The sequence below is a fragment of the Dama dama genome, chromosome 10, assembly GCF_033118175.1.
Source record: "Dama dama isolate Ldn47 chromosome 10, ASM3311817v1, whole genome shotgun sequence".
In the NCBI taxonomy this organism is placed as follows: Eukaryota; Metazoa; Chordata; class Mammalia; order Artiodactyla; family Cervidae; genus Dama; species Dama dama.
Window position 1 is genome coordinate 24,653,644 of NC_083690.1, and position 16,825 is coordinate 24,670,468.

The 16,825-nt window shown below is 45.2% G+C and overlaps 1 protein-coding gene across 1 annotated transcript in view; it reads left to right on the forward strand.

The window, feature by feature from the left end:
• HS3ST4 (heparan sulfate-glucosamine 3-sulfotransferase 4) overlaps positions 1-16,376 on the forward strand; it is a 474,138-nt gene extending 457,762 nt beyond the window's left edge. Inside the window, exon 2 of the mRNA XM_061153994.1 lies at positions 15,740-16,376. Coding sequence (XP_061009977.1) covers positions 15,740-16,376 — 637 coding nt within the window. The remainder of the gene's footprint in view (positions 1-15,739) is intronic.
• The last annotated feature ends 449 nt before the right edge of the window (positions 16,377-16,825 follow it).

The window sequence follows — 16,825 nt, forward strand, 5'->3', positions numbered from 1 at the left end:
TTATTTATTAAGTACCTGTTATATAACATGCTTTATTAAAGATAGATATAATACCTAGTGAACAAGACAAAGTTCTGCCATTGTAGAGTTCAATTTCAGATAGAAAGGCATCAGAAGTCATGTGAACCAATAACAAGTAAAGTGGATAATTCCAAATCTTGACCAACACCACAAAGTGTGAAGAAGATGAGAAAGCAGAACAACGGGATAGAGAGTGACTCGGAGCAGGCATGATTTTTGGTAGAATGATCAGGGAGAGCCTCTCTGAGAGATGAATTTTACGTGCTGTGTGATGTCACAAAAATCATAGCTGATGGACCAGACCTGCGTCATCCTATAGAACATTAGGTGATGATGGAATGTACTAGAGCTGTACTTCCAACACAGTAGCTATTGGTCATTTGTAGCTATTGAGCACTTGAGATATAGCTACCGTTCCTGAGAAATTAAATCTTTAATTCAATTTAATTTTAATTAATTTACATTTAAATATTTCCATGTGACTCATGGCTTTCATAATAGCCCAAAGTCATGCATTTAATGTAAGACCCGAATGACGACAAGAAGCCAACTCTCCATTCTTACTCCCATCCTTTCTTCCTCCTTATCTCCGAACCTCCCTCCAAACCTCCCTCCCTTTCTTCCTTCCTCGTTTCCTTTTTTCTCCCTTCTCATCTTTCCAACTGGGCTCTGTGTTTTCCTTCCTTCCTTTATCTCTTCCAATTCTTGGGCAAATATTTATTGTGACCCATGTCTCAATTCTAGGCACTAAGTGAGATGCTGAGTGAGTCAGCAATATACATGAGTGCCAGACTGTCTTCCTTCTTTGGAGCTTCCTGGTAAAGAATCCCCCTGAAATGCAGGAGACCTGGTCGATCCATGGGTGGGAAGATCCCCTGGAGAAGGGAAAGGCTACCCACTCCAGTATTCTGGCCTGGAGAATTCCATGGGCTATATAGTCCATGGGGTCGAAAAGGGTCAGACATGACTAAGTGACTTTCACTTCACTTTCCTTTAGGGACAGACCAGACACAAGAAAATGAACACATAAACAAGATAATGTCAGATAATAAGGAGCCCTAGGAAGTGAACAAAAGAGGCCAGTGTGAAGCAGAGTGATTTAGATGGTGCCTGGGTAAGGGGATTGCCCCTCTGAGTTGGGGATGTTTGAGCCAAGACTTGAATAATGAGAAGGAGCCAGGAACGGGAAAAGCGGGAGTAGGGGTGGATGGTGGGTGGGGCGGGGGTGGGGGTGAGAGAGAGAGAGAAACACTCTGTAGGAGTTGGGTGTGCATAAATATCTGATGATATAATATTAGAATCTCTGAGGCATTGTGTGTGTGTGTTTGTGTATATCTTTCTAGGTGTGCACTGATCTTCTTTCCTATCTGTCATTTCTCCATCTGTTATACGATCGGATGGATGGGTTTGAAAATCTGTTTAGTATTTCATGCACCTCAAGCTGTGAAAGCCAGGTCTAAGTACAGGCCTGGCAGGGTGCACTGATTAATTAATGATTGTGCTGTGCATCATTGAAGCTAGAGATCTTGATTTGGGGAAGCAACTTTATGAAGGAAATATCTGAAAGACATTCATGGAAGGTTCTTACCTGGGCAGTTTGTAGGATAGGAGGTCCTGCCATTCCGGCCAAACGTAGAGAAAAAGGGTTTCTGGGCTACAGTCTCTCATCACAGAGAAGAGTTTCCTTCAGCACTAGAGCTGGTGCCTGGCCGTATGATGAAGCACTCTTCTTCCCAGCACAATTCACAGCTGTCAAGTATGAGTGGATGCTTCTATCTTGATCGAGTTATTTACAAATGTCCATGGCCAGGCATGAGTTGACCTGAGCAACATTTCCACCAATAAAACATAGAGTGCTTTGACTGAGTCATATCCCTCTAGCCGATCAGGTTCCTTGCATCAACAAGGAAGAGATGTGTGCAAATTATTTACAAAAACAAAGTTTGTTTTAAGGTGCACCTGAGGTAAACATGAAATAACCTCACCGTCAGCACAAGTCCTAAAGATGGCATTCTCTGTGAATGCACAGTGAATAAACAGGGTTCATAAATATAGCAACACAGTAGTTAACACTCGTACTGAGAAGCTAATTCCTTCCAGGCACTGTGCTGAGCCTTCCTTTGTTTGGGCTGCTATAACAAAAGTATCATGGCCTGGGTGGCTTAAGCAACATTTATTTCTTACAGTTCTGAAGGCTGGGAATTTCAAGATCAAAGTGTTGGCAGATTCACTGTCTGCTGAAGACCTGTTTCCAGGTTCAGAGAGGACTATCTTTTCACTATGTACTTACCTAGCAGAAGTAGGGAGGGAGCTTTCTAGGGTCTCTTTTACAAGGGCACTAATCCTGTTCATGAGAGCACCACCCTATGACCTAATACCCTCTCAAAGGCCACACCCCCTAATTCCATCCCAGTGGGTGTTAGGACTTAACATGTGATTTGGGTGGGGCACAAACGCTTATTCTATTGCAGTATCATAAGCACCACCCCTTTCAACCTGACATGTTCTGAGATAGTTCTTGCTTGGGATCCTCATCATCTGAGGGAACTGAGGCTGGAGGTGGTTAAATAGGTTTCCCAAAGTCCTGTATTTATTTTTATCATTTATTTATTTATTTGGCCACACCATGCAGCACATGGAATCTTAGTTCCCAGACCGGGGATCGAACGTACATCCCCAGCATCCCTGCATGGGAAGTGTGGAGTCTTAACCACTGGACTGCCGGGAAAGTCTCAGCCCAAAGTCCTTTAGGGTGAGGATGGCAGAGCCAGGCAGGAAGGCTAAGACGTGCATAAATAAGGGTGAGAGAGGTGGACTCAGCCGGAGCAAGCAGGGCTTGGCTCAGCCGCAGAATGCTGGTGAGAAGGAAGCAGGGCTGGCAGTATCCCCGAGGCAGTGCTGAGCTGACACACAGCTGGGAGCGCAGTGTGAGGTACAGAGACCTGGAATGCCGCCTTCCCGAGAGGTGCCTTCTCCTGTCACCGTCTGTTAGATCGTGGGCACATGGCACCCGGGCAGACAATGCTGACATCTCTGGAATCATCAGTTAATCGTGGCACCTGCCCTTGGAAACACTGAACCTGAGGAAAGAAGCTACAGTAAAACAGCTGATAGAAGTTGGTGTGTGAGGTTCTGCAGCAGGGCGCTCTTTGAATGTGTATGAATAAAGTAACAGAGAAGTACGTTCTGGGTGGAGTCCCCAGTCAGGGGCAGGTGAAGTGAGCCATAATCCTGTTCCTTTAAAATCAGAAAGCATCTTGCTTTGGAATCTCTGGAATGAGGTGGGCCAATAACGAAAGAGGAAGGATTGGAGGGAGCGTTGTGGATAAGAAGACGCTGATGGAGCTGAGGTTGTCAGCAGGCAAAGGCTTAGGTTTTAGAGCCCTGCTTCCCAGCCTGTGGGCTCAGGAATTATTGCACAGGACCTTCACATCCCTAGAGATACCAAACACTTAATAAGTGTCAACTTAATCTAAAAATCCCATAGGCACACAGATAGCCAATTTTAAAAATGTAGATTCAGTGGTGATGACTCAGTCACAAATTCATTTTAAGGGATTGTTGGCTTCATAGTTGCTTTTTGTCCATATGTGTTTTCTAAAATCAGACCATATGAGTGATTCAGCTTCTATCGTATGGTGGTCTGTTGATGCTGAAGCCCAGTGGGCGAACTGGGAGAAGCCAGAGATGATAAGGAGAAATAAAAGCAAGCCTGTGATTCGTGCAGTTTGAGGCATGGGCCCTATAAAGTGGTCAAGCTCTGTCTATCACTGAAGCTTCCCAAGTGCTTGGGCACCCTGGGATGGCACAGCAAATGAGATTTCTAGAAATTCCCTGGATTCTATGCCAAACAGAAGAGTTTCGGTGCTTTCAGAATCGGTCATATCAATGCCCATTGGAGAAGTCCATTTCTGTCAATCAGGGTCATCATATACAGAGGGGTGTATGTATTAGGGAGTCTTCCCAGATGTCTCAGTGGTGAAGAATCCACCTGCAATGCAGGAGACGCAGGTTCAATCCCTGGATCAAGAAGTCCCCTGGAGAAGGAATTGGCAACCCACTCCAGTTTGCTTGCCTGGGAGATCCCATGGACAGGGGAGCCTGGCAGGCTACAGTCCATAGGGTCGCAGCATCGGACACAACTTTGGGGCTAAACAACAACAACATATGTATTAGGCAGCCAATTTTAGGTGTTTGGATTCAGAACTTAAGCGGGACTTGTCTCCTTCACTCAGTCAACACACAGATTTGTTGGCATCTGCTCTGTGCTGCGTTTTACAAGCAGTAATAACAGGGGGCACTGACCAATATTTGCTCTGTGCTGGGCACGTTTTCCGGTGAATGAGGAAGAGATGCTGTTACACCCGTTTGACAGATGATGAAACTGAGGATCAAAGACATGAAACATGTTGCTCAAAGCTAGTTGTGGTTTAGAGATGGAGCCCCAAAGATGAACACTGAGTCACCTGCCTTTGTCAGGACGAGCTCCCGCTGATGAGCTTCTGAAGAAGGTGATCGTGGACTCTGGAATCAAGTCAGCCCTCAGTCAATGATCCCCCTCTCTGAAACTCGTGGATCTCTGTGAATCCTGAGACACAAGGATTGGCCTCCTAGACTGTCTTTGCTGTTTTAGAAGACGAAGACTTCTTCAGGGCGAGATCTCGCTCTTCATTTTCTCTCTTGATCTCGGCACAGAGTTGGCACAAGTAGTGGCCAAATTAATGAAATGGTTTCCTGTCTTTTTCTTTCATAAATCCTAACATATCTGGGTCTGCCTGGCACTAACTTTGAAACCACAAAAATTCCTGCGATCTGGGTATATGGCTGTCTCCCACCATGCGGTTGTATGTCATTCAAAACTGGAATGCTTTCCTCTTTCTTTTCCAGTTAGTTACATTCTTTGCCTTTTCTCACAGCCTAGGTCCTTTCCTTCCTCCTCCTCCTCCTTCCCCACTCCTTCCCTTTCTCTTGTCTTTCTTTCTCTTTCTTCTCCTTTCTAATCACCTTCATCCTTCCCTTCTCCTCTCCCCCTCCTCTTCTCTCCTCTACCCACACTTTTTCTCTCACCCTCTTCTCTCTCTTGGAGGCAGATGCAATTTTGTCTGAAAAGAGACTTCTGCCCACAACAGAGATGCTGCATCTGAACCACAGGTCACTTGACAGATATGGAAACTCAAACTTCCCTGGTGGTCCAATGACTGAGAATCTGCCTGCCGATGCAGGGGACACGGGTTCGACCCCTTGTCTGGGAAGATTCCATACACCACGGGGCAACTAAGCCTGTGCACCTAGGGCCCATGGTTCACAACAAGAGAAGCCACCGCAGTGAAAAGCCCGTGCACCACACCTGGAAAGTAGTCACCGCTTGTTGCAACTAGAGAAATTCTGTGTGTGAAGACCTAGTGCTGCCAAAAATAATAAATAAGTAAATAAATACTTTTTTTTTTTTTAAGTGGGAAATTCACATGTGTTCTTCAGGGAACTCGTGGTCTATTGCCAGGCAGGTACCATGCCCGCTTTATCATCACTGTATGCCTGACATAATAAGCACCAGCAAAACTGGATGCAATCAACCAGAGAATTTGTATTAGCATAGCCCTTTCATGGTACAGGTCCAGAAACAGAAAAATCCCTGTCTTAAACCCATTTGGCAAGTTAGTTCTTAAGTCAGAGCTCTCACTCAGGATCCCTTCTTTCTCAGCTTCAATGTGGTCCTTAGCCACAAGGCCCTGGAAAAGGCTGCTTTTCTTGGGTCTTCTTTATAAGAAATGTGGTTTCCCAAGGGTTTGACTTTTCACCTTCAGGGATTTCAAGATTCATAAAAGTTGACTTTGAAAAGCAGCATGAACTCCAACAGGATGAGGCAGAAAAGGGTCTAGCTCTGTGGTCTGGAGCAGGGTTTATTGTCTCTTGGACTCAGTTTCCACATCTCTGTAATGGGCACAGGGATTCATATGGCACTGGTGAGGTTGAGCCAGCATAATACGTGAAATTGTATGGCTCAGTGCTGGGCAAGTAGCAGGTACCCGACTGACTTTCTAAGTTTCTTTCTTCATTGCAGAGGAGACAGCCCTACCTCATGCCCTTGCTCTAGCAACCATTCTCTTGAGTTACAGTTTATGAGGAAGGCTCAGAAAATATTGCTCATTTATGCACCATTTATCCCACTGGATAATGCATTTGGGAAAATGTGAGGTGTCTGTATACATCTGATTCAGGCAAGCCAAAAGCAGGCTCAACTGCTGACCCTTCCAGAGAGAATGGACTCTTTACATCTTACATGGGTGATCACCTTCTCCCTCGGCATCCATGATGGTGTCCATTTGCTTCAGTTGATGATGCCCCAGAGAGAGATATCACAAATTAAATGATGGAGTTTGATCTGGCAAGAATTTCTGGGGCTTCTGGCCTGGGTTTCTGTAACTCCCAGTGGTGAGTCAGTAACAACCCACCTTTACAACACATATAATGAGGCTCAAAATCCAGCTTTGCCACCTACCATCAGAGTGACCTTGACCCAGTCATGTAACTTTGCTGAGCCTCTGTTTTTTGGTGAAGCATTGCTAGGCAGTAACTGAGAGCTTGGGCTAATGTGCAGGATGGACCTGGGATTTGAATTTCAGTTCCCCTTATTGTGACTTGGGACTAACAAATCAATTTCACTGAGTCTCAGTTTCCTGACCTCTAAAGTGGGGAGGATAGGAGTACCTTTTTAAGAAAGTTGTTTTAATAATTCACAACTAATGTATTGAGAACCTACTATCAGTGAGGCACTCTTTCAGATATTAACTCATGTGCGTGTGTGCTAAGTTGCTTCAGTCATTCAGACTCTGCAAACCTATGGACTGTAACCCTGCAGTCTCCTCTGTCCATTGGATTCTCCAGACAAGAATACTGGATTGGGTTACCATGACCTCCTCCAGGGGATCTTCCCGACCCAGGGATCAAACCTGTGTCTCTTACATCTCCTGCATTGGCAGGCAGGTTCTTTACCACTAGCCCCACCTGGGAAGCCCATGAACTCATATAACCTTCCCGGAATCCCTATGAAATAGGTATTATCAGCATGACGGCTATTTTTTTTTTCCCCCTGATTATGCCACAAAATATTAGGTTAGTAATTTGCCCAGAGTCAAGTGGCTAATAACGTTACTAAACCAAACTTAGGTCCACTTGCCCACCCAAAATAAAACCGACCTACTGACACCAGCTGCTGGTTGTGGGGAAGGAAAATGCAATGTTTATTGCACGGCAGCACACAAGGAGTCCATGACAGCTAGAGCTCAAAACACCCAAACTCCCAGAGGGGTTTCAGGAAAGCATTTTTAAAGGCTGAGAGAGGGAGGGGGATCACAGGGTATGTGATCTGCTTGTGCACAATTCTCTGATTGGCTGATGGTAAAGTATGAGCCAATCAGATGGCGGCATCACAGGGGTTAACACTACCAGTCCTTAGGCTCTGAGAAGCCTGGGGGCTGTGTGCGCATGGTTATCTAGTATTGATAGTTAACATCTAATTTGCTGGGAGTTTTAACATCTGTAAGACAACTCAGGAAATGCGCATCAGTTACTGTTATCTAGGGACTTCAGAGAGGAACTAAAGCAAAGGATATGGGGAGGGTCTGTGCTGGGAAGGATCTGCTCTGTCACAGTAAGTGAATCCAGATTCGGTTCATCCGGAGTCTGTGCTTTTTAACCACCAGGATGTGGAGCCCGGGGTCTGAAAGTGTTTGGAGACCTGGAGCTGGTATCAGGATTTGAACTCAGCCTCCAAACAGCACGTACAGTAAATGGCACCTGATAACTACTGTGGGATCTCTGTTGTTAAAGCTGTTGCCCCAGATGGTGACCTGCATCCAGATGGGGCTTGTGCCCAGCCCACTACCCCCACCGGCAGATCGGAGGTGGGGGAGCTTGGAGAGCCTGTTGGCTCGTGTCTCATAAACATTTGGGGCTGTGAGAGCAACTGTGTGATCTTGCGGGATGATTCTCGGCTTCAGGATGGTGTGTTGATGCCGATGTCGCGGCTGCTCTGGGCACCCCAGATACTGTTAACAAGCCGTTCCAAGCACAGATGCAGTGTTTTCTCACCATATGGTCCCTGCTGCAGTGCAGGGCCCTTCAGACAGGAGATGAAGTGGAATTCAGAAACGCTGAACCCCATACACCACAAACCTACTTAGAGGAGCCCTCCAAACTGCCCCGGTTCTCTTGACTTCCAAGGATCATGTTTCCATTTGTATGTCATTCATTCATTCTCCCCAAACCCACACATCATTATGGGGCAGTTGCCATGCAGTAGGGACCGTGTGAAGCACTGGGGATACACAGGTGAATGAAACATTGCCCAAGTCTTCCAGAAACTGAGCTTAGTCATGGAGGGCATGGGAACCAACCATATTGTGATGTTAACTGTTGTTCAGTTGCTTAGTCATGTCTGACTCTTTTGGGACCCCTGGTGCTGTCGTCCACCAAGCTCCTCTGTCCCTGGGATTTTCCAGGCAAGAATACTGGAGTGGGTTGCCATTTCCTTCTCTCATTATGACATTATCCTAACCATATGATGACATTATTTTAAGCTGTGTAACACAGAAAGTTATCAGAGACCCTGGGAATTCAAAGGAGTTGGTGAAAATCTTGGTGATGGAGTTAAAATTTCTTTTTGCACATCAGTGTCTATCAACACTTTTCCTATTCAAGTGTGTGCTTAGTCACTCAGTCATGTCTGACTCGTTGTGACCCTTTTGAACTGTAGCTTATGAGGCTTCTCTGTCCATGGAATTCTTCAGGCTAGAATACTGGAGTGGGTTGCCATTTCCTCCTCTGGTGGAACTTCCCGACTCAGGGATCAAACTCGTGTCTCCTGTGTCTCTTCAAAAGGACTCCCCAGATAGGCAAAAATCATTTCCCACCTTTTCCTAGTGAAGTTAAAGAGACTCTGATATTCCTTCACCCTACTTTTCCGGCAAGTGGATTGTGAACACGTGATGTAAATGTCCACTTCCAACTGGCATCTCCCTTGAGTTTCAGACTCCGGTATCAACTCCTCCATGTGAGTATCTCAGATTACAAGTCCAAAATCAGACTTGGTTTCTTCCCCTCAAACTGGCTTCTTTTCCAGGGTTCTCCACGTTGATAAACTACTACTTAATCATCAGCTCAGGCCAACAGTCTTGGAGTCTTCTAAGACACTCTCTCTTTACACACATCCCACCCATCCTGAGGGACTATTGGCCCTACTTTTTAAAGCCATCCCAATTCTGAACGCTACTTCCTGGGTTGCCCTCTCCACCTGCGTCCCTGCACCCCCATCTCTGACCTACCCTCCAGCAATGGCCTCTTAGCAGGCAGCCTTCCTTCTGCTCTTGCCAAATATCTGTGTGTTCTCAGCAAAGCAGCTGGAGAAAGATCTCTTAAAATGTAAAGCTTATGTTCTCCTGTTTCCTGTTCTCCAGTGGTTCCTCATCATATAAGGAATAAATCCCAGTGTCTTGCCCGTGGCCCATATGAACAGCAGCCCCTGCCCTCAACCTCATGGTCTTTTCCTCCACACCCCCTGACCTTGTTTCCTTACTTCCTTAGCCTTGCTCACTCCCCTCTGGCACGACTGGTCACCTCCCCGTTCCTCAAGCACATAAAGATGTGAGAGCATGGGCTTGGTGAAATGTCATATCCAGCCAAAAAGAACTTACCTAAAACCAGGAGAGAGAAGGAAAGTTGGGATGAAAAGTTCCTGAGAAGGTAGAAGGAGATAAGATGCAAAGCCCTTGTGGGGAGGGGTTGGTCTTACACTTTAGAGAGCTGTCTCCTCTAGTTTTTTTTTTTTTTTTTTTTCTTTTTTAGGAATAAGGAGGCTCTATTTCTAGATATAGAAATAGCTGTATCTAGAAATACCTAGGTAGATAGACAGACAGACAGACAGATATCTAGAAATATCTAGCTATTTCTAGGTAAAGAAATTGCTGCTGAAATAAGGACCCGGGTGAGTAGATTGGTGAGGGGATAAGGGCTGAGAATTGGTGAGATTGGGGCAACAAAAGCCATCACAACAAAGGCTCGCCTTAGAACAGGAGCCTAATGGCTTACTCATCTATTCATTCAACAGATATTTACCGAGCACCTGCTATTTGCCAGGAGCTGGTGGTAGATGTTTGCTTGGCCATTGAGCTTAGGAGCCAAGAATAAGCTCACCCAGTGAGACTTTGAAAAAGTATCTTTAGGTTCTGAGTCTGTTTCCTTCTTTGTAAAAGTGAAAAGTAATAACACCTGCTCTTTTGATCAAAATAGTTATTTATGTGATACTATACAGAACTCTCCTTTTATCAGATGTAGCAGTTATACTAGAAGCTCTGTGGGGGGAAAGGACCTTGTCTGTTGTGTTCACTAGTATATTGCCATTTATGGATGTGAGCATTTATGGAAAGAATGAATGAGTATAACTGATTCAGAATCTTTTTTGGAAAGGGGGGTCTGCTCCTTCATTGATTTTGAGCATCTACTGGATACCTAGTTACTGGCGAAAATTCCTGTATATCTCACACAATAGTTGTCTTTTTTTTTTTTTTTTTAATTGGAGTATAATTGCTTTACAACGTTGTGTTAGTTTCTGAAGTGAATCAGCTGTCAGTATACATATATCCCCTCCCTCTTGGACCTTCCTCCCACCCCCATCTCACCCCTCTGGGTCATCACAGAGCACTGAGCTGAGCTGTCTGTGCTATATAGCTGCTTCCCACTGGCTGGCTATTTTATGCATAACAGTGTATATATGTCAATTCCAATCTCTTAATTCATCCCACCTTCCCCTCCCCCCACCCCGTGTCCATATATCGGTCCTCTATGTCTGTGTCACTATTCCTGCCCTGGAAATAGGTTCATCTGTACCATTTTCCTAGATTCCACATATGAGACGGTTTTCCCATATGTGCCCCAAGTGCAGGAACTCTTCTCAAATGCATGGTGGTATCCATCTGTAACATGATAATCAAAGCCATTTAGGCATCTCTGTTCCCCACTACTCTCTCTGTTGCCTTCTCTAGCCCCCCTCCGCTCATTGCTGTTTGCATTGATCACCGAGCTAGGCACACACTTACTTCCCTATATATACTGGCTTGAAAAGTAAAAGTGAAAGTCGCTCAGTCGTGTCCATCTCTTTGCCACCCCCCGTGGACTGTAGCCTGCCAGGCTCTTCTGTCCATGGAATTCTCTAGGCAAGAATGCTGGAGTGGGTTGCCATTCCCTCCTCCAGGGGATCTTCCCAACCCAGGGATCAAACCCCTGTCTCCCGAATTGCAGACAGATTCTTTACCATCTGAGCCATATAGGCTGGATACTGTTTATTTGCACTGATCACTGAACTAGGCATGCACTTACTCCCCTATATACACTGGCTTACAAGCTGGATACCATTTATCTCAGATGCTTCAGATAAAAAACTCAAGATCCACAAAGATCATGACAGACTGCAGCAATTAGCTGAAGTGAAGGAGATGAATTTGAAGGAGGTCAGTATAAAGATAAACACCGAGCTCTAAGAAGTCAACAGCAGAGACCGGATGAGAAGAAAACCCTAGCAGCTAAAAAAAAAAAGCAACAAAATAAAAGGGCAATGTATATATACCGAGGGGCAAAATTCTGGAAAAGGCCATGTATTAAAAATATCTATCTTTAGTATTTTTTGCATCAACATTTACTTAGTATTTTTATACTATGACATGAGTTTCATAATAAAAATAAGAGAATCTCTCTAATTGGATTAAAAGTGGGATATCAGTATATTCCTTCACCTCCAGCTAAACTAATAGCAGCTCCCCTGATCAGGAAGTATGGTGATATGGACTTGAATCAGAATATTCTTTTTTTTTTTTTTTTTCTAGATCAGTTCCTTAGTTTCCATGTTGTTCAGCTTTTCCATTTAGTCAAACATAAATATTTTCTCCTTGCTCTTCTCTAACAATTGTTGTTCCAAGGATTGTGTGCCCCTGGCTTAAGCTTTTAAAATTCTGGCATTTGTTGGACACTATTCCAAGTGATTCACCTGTATTATCTTCTCTACAATCCTAAAAGAGAGGGACTCTTATTAACCCTGGGCTTCCCTGGCGGCTCAGACAGTAAAGTCTCTGCCTGCAATGCAGGAGATCCGAGTTCACTCCTTGGGTCAGGATGATTCCCCTGGAGAAGGGAATGGCTACCCACTGCGGTATTCTTGCCTGGGGAATTCCATGGACAGAGGAGCCATGGGATCACAAAGAATCGGTCACGACTGAGTGACTAACATTTTCACTTATTAACCCTATTTTTTTGGATGAGAAAATGGAGAGTCAGAGTGGTTTGTGAAAGTGAAAGTGGCTCAGTCATATCTGACTCTTTGCGACCCCAGAGACTATACAGTTCATGGAATTCTCCAGGCCAGAATACTGGAGTAGGTAGCCTTTCCTTCTCCAGGGGATCTTCCCAACCCAGGAATTTAACCCAGGTTTCCCTCATTGTAGGCAGATTCTTTACCAGCTGAGCCACAAGGGAAGCCCAACAATACTGGTTGGTTTAGTCACTTCATCAAGGTGATATGGGTAGTCAGAACTCTGAAATCAGACAAGTGTGACTCCCCCAAAACTATGTTCCTTAGCACTGCCCCTCCAAGCAACATAATTAAATCTGACGAAAACCAAAGAGGCACACAAATGTGAAGACATTTGAAATACTGGGGAGAGGATGTCTGTGCAAGATGAGTATGATTATTTATGGCCAGAGCTATTGCTTTGATCTGAAAACTGCTCACTGCCCAATCATTATACCCAAACGACATCAAACTCCATGTGAATTTCTCTGCATTAGACAAGAGGCACATTCCTCTTGCCTAATAAAAGTGCTTGCCGAGAAAGCTCAAAACCCAGTAGCAATTAATTATTGACAGAGCATGTGAATTAGAGATAAAAGAAAAGTCATTCTTTCTCCACACAGGCGATAGTAAATAAATTTAATTACGGTAGGGGAAGCTGAGGGATCTTCGTCTGTATTAAGTTTTATTAGCTGAGACATTTAAAAGCGTGTCATCATAACAAAGAGGTCTTGTGTAATCCTAAATGTACCACTTTGGTGCAAGGCTCAGAAGTGAATAGACTTAATGGAGTACATGGTGGCAGATGGCCTGCCGTACCAACAGGTATGGAACAGGTTTATCGTCAATTAACTTTGGTCCACATATGCCTACAGCAAATTGACTGTATAATAGGATCTTGAGCCTCATTTTCTCACTGATAGACTGGCCACATTGGTATTAGAGAACCAATAGCATCAAACTCCTTTAGTCCCTTGAAGCTCCCAAGTAAGACAAGGCCACTCTGAAGGTGAACAGGGATGGAGGGGTGGGTTTGAGATGCAACCTTGGGAAGGAAACCAAGAGATACGGGACCTGGTGTGGGATCTATTGGGCTTCCCCAGTGGCTCAACGGTAAAGAACCCACCTGCAATGCAGGAAACACAGGAGATGCAGTTCAATCCCTGGGTTGGAAAGATCCCCTGGAGGAGGCCATGGCAACCCACTCAAGTATTCTTGCCTGGAGAATCCCATGGACAGAGGGGACTGATGGGCTACAGTCCAGTGGGTCACAAAGGAAGCAACTGAGCACACGGGCGTGGGACCTATCATGGCCTCACTGAGCAAACTTGGGAGCCAAGAAGGAAGAAATCTCATGTCTGAAACCAGTTCTGTGCTAGATGTTGTCACACTATATGTCACACTATTGATACATGTCATTCATTTCATTCTCAGCTGAACTTGAGGTAAGTTTCAGGACTTTGAAGATGAAGATAATAAGGCTCAGGGATGTGACTCAACTTGCTGAAGTCACCAAACCTGTCTGATTCCCTGTCTCTGGGCTTCAGTTTCCTCATTTGCATAAAGACGCCTTTGGACTAGGTTGGACAATTGAGTGTTTAGTTGCTCAGCCATATATGACTCACTTGCTGCCCCATGGATTGTAGCCCATCAGGCTCCTCTGTCCATGCGATTTCCCAGGCAAGAATACTCGAGTGGGTTGCCATTTCCTTCTCTAGGGGATCTTCCCGACCTGGGGATTGAACTCGAGTCTCCTGCATTTTGGGTGGATTCTTTACCACTGAGCCACCACGGAAACCCTTTGACTAGGTTTGTTGTTGTTCAGTCGCTTGGCCATATCTGAGTCTTTGCAACCCCATGGACTGCAGCACACCAGGCTTCCCTGTCCTTTACCATGTCCCAGAGCTTGCTCAAACTCATGTCCATTGAGTAGGTGATACCATCCAACCATCTCGTCCTCTATTGTTGCCTTCTCCTCCTGCCTTCTATCTTTCCCAGCATCAGGATCTTTTCCAGTGAGTCGACTCTTCACATCAGGTGGCCAAAGTATTGGAGCTTCAGCTTCAGCATCAGTCCTTCCAGTGAATATTCAGGGTTAATCTCCTTTAGGATGGACTGGTTGGATCTCCTTGCAGTCCAAGGGACTCTCAAGAGTCTTCTCCAACACCACAGTTCGAAAGCACCAATTCTTTGGCACCCAGCCTTCTTTGTCCAACTCTCACATCCATACATGACTACTGCAAAAACCACAGCTTTGACTAGATGGACCTTTTCATCTAGGTTAGGGGCCAGCAAATGATATCTTAAAGGGCCAGTTAGGAAATGTGTTCAGATTTGCATGTGATACGGTCTCTGTTTGCAAGTATTCAACTCTGCTGATGTAGATGCAAAAAGCAGCCACAGACTTTACAGAAAGGAATGAGTGGCCATGTTCCAATGACAATTTATTTATAAGCATTGAAATGTGAATTACATACAATTTTCATGTGCCACAAAATGTTAGTCTTATTATTTTTGTTTTTCCCCCATCCAAACTACAGTCCATGGGGTCCGCAAAGAGTAGGATATGACTAAGTGACTTTCACTTTCACTTCACTTTAAAGATGAGAAGTCATCCTTACCTGTGGGCCATACGAAAACAGGAGGCAGGTAGTAGTTTGCCAACCCTTAGGCTCGATCCCCTTTGAGGTCTTGCTGAGCTCAAATACTTTCCAAAAGCCACTGCAACAATCCTATCCTTGATTTATTAAGCTCTTACACATGCCAGCTTCTGTGCTAAATGCTTTAAAAGCATTATCTCCTTTAATCCTTTTACAACCATGTGAAGTAGGTGCTATCATTATCTTTATTTCAGAGATTATAAAACTAATACACAGAGAAATTAAGAGTCCAACTAGGTTAAACATAACTGGCAAGAGCTAGAGCTGCAATTTAAATGCCAGGTGTATAACATTCCCAAGAATGAATGCACAAGCTTTTTGCTGCCTCTTATGATAATACTTTAATCAGAACTATAGTGAGACATACAGTCTAAAAAGGGCTTCTCTGCTGGCTCAGATGGTAAAGAATCTGCCTGCAGTGTAGAAGACCCATCTTCAGTTTCTGGGGCAGGAAGATCCCCTGGAGAAAGGAATGGATATTCACTCCAATATTTTTGCCTGGAGAATTCCATGGACAGAGGAGCTCGGGGGTCTATAGTCCATGGGGTTGCAAAGAGTCGGACACGGCTGAGCAACTAACATGTCTAAAAAGAACTTCCAAGTGTATATGAATTTTATTTGGTAGCTCCCCACTGAGCTGTTTATATCATATGTTTCCTGGGACAAGTTCAGTTATTTCTGGATAGGAATAACCACTCTTTTGTTTTCCTCCTTCTTCTAGAAATGTGATGCCCAAGACTTTGGATGGGCAGTTAACCATGGAGAAGACGCCAAGTTACTTTGTGACAAATGAGGCTCCCAAACGCATCCACTCCATGGCCAAGGACATCAAACTCATCGTGGTGGTGAGGAACCCCGTGACCAGGGCCATCTCCGACTACACCCAGACACTGTCAAAGAAACCCGAAATCCCCACCTTCGAGGTGCTGGCCTTCAAAAATCGGACCCTAGGGCTGATCGACGCCTCCTGGAGCGCCATTCGAATAGGAATCTATGCTCTGCATCTGGAAAACTGGCTCCAGTATTTCCCCCTCTCTCAGATCCTCTTCGTCAGCGGTGAGCGACTCATAGTGGACCCCGCCGGGGAAATGGCCAAAGTACAGGATTTTCTAGGCCTCAAGCGTGTTGTGACTGAGAAACATTTCTATTTCAACAAAACCAAGGGGTTCCCTTGCTTAAAGAAGCCAGAAGACAGCAGTGCCCCCCGGTGCTTAGGCAAGAGCAAGGGTCGGACTCATCCTCGCATTGACCCGGATGTGATCCACAGACTGCGGAAGTTCTACAAACCCTTCAACATGATGTTTTACCAAATGACTGGTCAAGATTTCCGGTGGGAACAGGAAGAGGGTGACAAATGAGGCTCGCGATGTGGCTGGAAGCCTGGCGAGTTGCTAGGGAGGCTCCTGACCCGAGTCCTGAATCCCCCAGATCTGTAGCCTCAGCCTTGCTGGGGTGCCAAGTAGATCTCCTTCTTTGTCCAGTTAGGATTGCTTCCAATACTGTTGGCAGAGGGATGGATCCCCTGGCATGCTCATAGGGTACCAGGCCTGCTTGGGTAGCAGCATCTGGTTGACCAGCTGGCCACCAGAATCCACTGCTAATTCTTGTCTTCTATGGGTTAATCCAGTCTGAAGACAGGATAAATAGCTGTCAAGGTCAGAGATAGTGCCATGAATGTTTGTTTAAATGATAAGAAAGAAGGGAAGGTCTACTTTGGGCAGGGACCTCTCACTTTAACTTGAGAAGCCTGAGTTCTAGCCCCATATCTGGCAAAGGCCCCCTGCTCTATCAACCTCTGCTTTGGCAT